This window comes from Orycteropus afer, unplaced genomic scaffold (genome assembly GCF_000298275.1).
Source record: "Orycteropus afer afer isolate SDZICR_OR568_19922 unplaced genomic scaffold, OryAfe1.0 scaffold00127, whole genome shotgun sequence".
NCBI classification, from domain to species: Eukaryota; Metazoa; Chordata; class Mammalia; order Tubulidentata; family Orycteropodidae; genus Orycteropus; species Orycteropus afer.
This window is the reverse complement of record NW_006921714.1, coordinates 5,825-10,736: the sequence shown is the minus strand read 5'-3', so window position 1 is coordinate 10,736 and position 4,912 is coordinate 5,825. Positions and strand designations below refer to the sequence as shown.

Genomic DNA, 4,912 nt, shown 5'->3' with positions numbered 1-4,912 from the left:
TATTGATGAGGAGAGACAAAGAGAACAATAAAGAGCCCCAAAGCAAATCTACTACATATGAAAAACTGGTATCTGACACAACAGACCTTGAGAAAAGGATCAATAGCTGGTGAAATAACTAGCCAACCACACAGGGAAGAGGGAAGTCATTTACATCCCTATCTCATACCATTCTCTGTATTCTTCTGTGGGTTTGAAATATTTCCTAATAAAAACTTAATTTGATAAAATATGTACACTAAAATCTCTTACTCACATGGTAATCTACGGCCAACAATCACAACTTCATAAATCATCTTCCTGCTGGCTAGGACCCTGAGGATTTTAAGCTTTCACAAGCAGCACATATCTTCAATTTTACATCAATCTTCTGAATAGTAGGTACTTTACCTCATAGACCCTGGCAATCCCACAAAGTAGAGTTACTTCACCAGGAAACTTATCTAAACCTTGTTTGAAAAGGTTCAGAGCAGTCACAGGCTGATCCAGCGAGATGTAAACCTAAAACCAACAGACATTTAATAAAAATGATTCTTTCTGAAAGTAACAGCATTTGTTACAAAAAGTTTCTAATTACAAGTGTTAGCAACAAATTATCTCTTCAATAATTAGAGTAAAAAAATTTGAGAAATGTGGAAGAGTCATTTCCAATAGTGAGGTTATAGTTTTATTTCCACATGTTGAATATGGAACCTCATGCATTTCTTACTTCAACATATGTTTATTGTGGACTTACTAGGCAACACATACGTTACAAGGTTCTGGAAACACAGAGGTGCGTAAGGCCAGGTTCCTGCTCTTTCAGCTGACCCAGGAGAAGAATGAGTAGAACAAATGATTCCAACACAGAGTAAAAAATGCTCTAGAAGAGGCCAGAGAGTCCACAGCTCTACTTGCCAGGCTAGAAAGTAGGCAGAGAAGAGCACTGCCAAGGTTAAAAAAAGCATGTAAAACAGACTGCCTGAGTTAGAATCCCCACTCCAACTCAGACCAGCTGTACAGGGTTGAGTAAGTTATTTTTCTTCTCTGTGCCTTATTTTCCTCATCTAGGAGATGGAAAAAGGTGCTCTGATGGTGTAGTGGTTAAGGCAGTTCACTCATAACTAAAAAGGTCAATGGTTCAAACCCATCCACTGCTCTGTGGGAAGAAGATGAGGAAGTCTGCTTCCATAAAGATTTACAGCCTTGGAAATCCAACGGGGGTCTCTATGAATCAGAATTGACTTGATGGCAGTAAGTTTGGTTTTTGGTTTAAGAGATGGAAAAAATCTTCACAACCATCACTTGAAGATCAAATGATACAAACGTCAACTACTGTTATTACTGTTGCATGTGGTTAGTCCCTGAATTTCATGCCAAGAGAGGAGGACAAAGATAGGCTTGGGCCAGTATAAGTTAAACTTTATACTATAGGTAAGGGGGCTGAAGTGCAGGTTCGGTTTGTATATTAAAAACTGGACCTGTGTTGATAGCTGCACAAGTCTGTGAATATACTAAAAATCATGGAACTGTGTGGTTTATGAGGGTGAATATTATTTAATATTATTTATTGAGTTGTATTCTCAATAAAGCTGTTATTAAGACAGTTGAAACACTGAATGTTCAATGTGTGTATTAAAAAGAAAACTCAGTATATGTGTAGGAGAGAAAGGATGGGAAAAGGCAATGAAAATAAATCAATGGAAGGCTGCTGAGATCGCAAAAGATGAAAATGGCTCAAAATAAGGCAATAACAGAACGAATGGCTTTCAGGGAGAGTTAAGAGGTGAAATCAATAGGACTTGATGTGACTAAGATTTATAGCTTTGGTGGGTGGGGACATGATGATGCCACTCTCTGAGATGAGGAAGGAAAAGGATAAAGTTTGCTGAAAAGAAGAATGGGAGAAAACAAATTTTGTTAAGACATGTTAGAAAACTAAAGAAAGTCTGGGCTGGGGAAACAGATTTGGGAGTCAAAAACTACCTGGGTTGGCTGTGGGCAACAGTGTGGCAGGTCCTCAAAAAGTTAAGCACAGCAATTCCATTCCTAGGTCGATACGCAAAAGAATGGGAAGCAGAAATGCAAGCAGATAACATGCACACCAACATCCACTGCACAGCGATTCACAGAAGCCAGAAGGCAGAAACACTCTAAATGCCTAGCAGCAGATCAATGGATGGGCAAAATGTGGTCCATACAGACAGTGAAACAGAACTCAGCCTTAAAGAGAAATGAGGTCCTGATACATACAACATGGATGAACCTTGAAAATACTGAACATGGATAAATTTTCAAAACTTAATCTCTCCATGCCTCATTTTCCTTCCAATTACAAAGAAAATGGTAACACCTGCTTTGCAGGATTGGCATGAGGGTTAAATTAACTGCATATAGAACAGGCCTGATACAACACCTCTTGCCACATAGGTGCTCACTGAAGGGGAAATACGGTTCTCATTCATATGGCAGAGTGGGGAAATCAAGGACCTATATCAAGACATCCCCAACCTCTACAGCCTGTTCAGGTGGGAGACCAGGCTGCTGCAGACGACAGGGCCTCTCCAGGGCCTGTCACCTCTGGGGGTGAGTTTGTGGCATTTTCTTCTGACCTAACAGGCAATCTTTCAAAGGGGCATTCTCATTTTTCATGAATCCACTTCTCCTGAGATAATTACCCTCCATGTTTTCACTTTGCCGCTCGCTATAAACAAGTCAGTCAAATCTGAACATAGTAACTTTCCAAATATTTCTGAAGATATTGGCAACTCTCCCCTGGCATTGGCCAGAATTTCAACATTTGTTCTGAAAAAACAAACATCACTTCAATGAGGAATATTTACTTACTTTTGACAAGTAGAGAAACGTATCTACCATTTCCTGCTGCTTCAGGGCTGATTTAAACTGTTTTTCTGCTTCCCGGTACATTCCTAACCTAAGAATAGCCATTGAAAAATTAGAGATTCACCTTAGAAACAAACACTACAGCATTTATTCACAACCTGAATAAATTCGTATGTCTGAGAATACGAAATCTGACAAACTGCAGCTACACAGTAAGCATGCACCCAAGAAGGTGGCATCATACTCATGAAAATATTAATAAATATGTTGATTCACTTCAGGAAAAAGCTGCCTATCTCCCATATTCACTGCCTACCTAACCTCTAAATGGCGTCTCAACAGTCTAGCCAAAGCCTAGTCATAGCAGGACTAATAACTGCCAGGAAGCCAGGTCACACCAGTTCACCACCCACAGAGCTTAGGATCAGCTGGACATAAGGCAAGTGACCTGAATAAATGCTTGAAGAGTCTCCATTTTACTGGGAGAAGTGAAGGATGACAATTCCTTGAAAACAGTCTCTACTCTGAGACAATGCCCATTTTTAAGCCATCTTTAAATTATTCTAAGTAATAATTACCAGTTATTTAGTGATGTAGCTATGTCATTTTATTATTCTAGAAATCTTTTTTTCTGTTCCTGTTTTGGTATCTGATACCCTAACCTAGGAATTTGAGACTTGCTCCCTGTCTAAATATGCCTGTCAGCACCCATCTCTTCAACTCAGGGAACGTTTTGTTACCACTACATCAATCGTTAAAGCACAGACAGCTTTTGTTCAGCCTGCCCTTAACAGGCCTGTTGGGCTTCCTCACAGCTCCTCATTCCTGCCATCTAAGAGCTACTTAGGCACTTTGTGATAGTGCTTGTATTTTATAAAATAAAATCAAAATAATATAAATATGTTCCATTCTGCTGCCTTCACTGAAAGTCTCAGAAAAACAATTTTGATGTTTCTTCACAACCTCTGCCTCCAGCATTGGCATGACTGACACCCAAAGAGCTGCCGGGAGGCTTGCGAGTAAAGGTGACCCCAGAAGACTTGCCTAAAGTGAGAGGATGCATGATGGGGCGGAAGCCCCTGCCTCTTAAAAAAAAAAAAAAAAATCTCACTGCCATTGAGTCGTATCCAACTCATAGCAACCCCCACTGCGTTTCCGAGGCTGTAAATCTTTACGGAAGTAGACTACCTAGTCTTCCTTCTGCAGAGCAGCTGGTGGGTTTTGAACCACTGACCTTCTGATTAGTAGTCAAACCATTTATCCACTACGCCACCAGAGCTCCTACCTCTTCAAAGGCCCCACAAATTCACACATTATTTACAAAATGCTAGGAAAGAACCCTAAAATCCTGGAAAACAGCACATTTATATACATAACTTCAATTAAACGTGCGAGTCATAAACATTTGGCTGAAGTTCAATCACTGAATCCCACGAATGCTAATTATACATCAGAGGCTGTGTATTTTTATCTAATAATTTACCTCTTTCCAAAAGTTATTTGAAAGGAATTAAAATTAAAAGACACATATAAAACAAGAATATGAAAACAGAAATCAATTGTTTTCAAACAATAAAGGTATTTTAAAAACCAAACCAAACAACCCTAAAACTAAAACCAAACCCACTGCCACCAAGTCACTTCTAGTTCATAGTGACCTTAATAGAGAAGTAGACTGCCTCATCTTTTGCCCACAGAGTTGCTGGTGGATTCAAACTGCTAATCTTTTGGTTAGCAGCCAAATGTTTTAACCACTATGCCACTAGAGCTCCTCTCAATAAATTAAAAAACACTGAAATAATACAGAGCATCTCCTCAGATCATAACACTATAAAATAAGAAACCAGTAAAGGAAGAACAAGGGGGAAAAAACAAATATATAAAAACTGAGTAACACCTTCTTTTAAAATCATTGAGTAATAGAAGAAACAAAAAATGAAATAAAGAAATTCCTAGAATCAAACAAGAATTGAAAATGCAACATATCAAAACTTTTGTGATACAGCAAAATCAGTGATCAGATGTCAATTTGTAGTAATAAATGCACTCTTCAAAAAAGAAGAGACAAATCAACCCTTTAAAACTACAA

The 4,912-nt window shown here is 38.7% G+C and overlaps 1 protein-coding gene across 1 annotated transcript in view; it reads right to left on the bottom strand.

Moving 5' to 3' along the window:
• The window catches only part of TTC8 (tetratricopeptide repeat domain 8), a 22,855-nt gene extending 19,948 nt beyond the window's left edge, over nt 1-2,907 (bottom strand). Inside the window, exons 1-2 of the mRNA XM_007944484.1 lie at nt 2,827-2,907; nt 391-501 (exon numbers count right to left, since the gene is read on the bottom strand). Of these exons, the coding sequence (XP_007942675.1) occupies nt 391-501; nt 2,827-2,907 (192 nt within the window). The remainder of the gene's footprint in view (nt 1-390; nt 502-2,826) is intronic.
• Between the last annotated feature and the right edge of the window lie 2,005 nt (nt 2,908-4,912).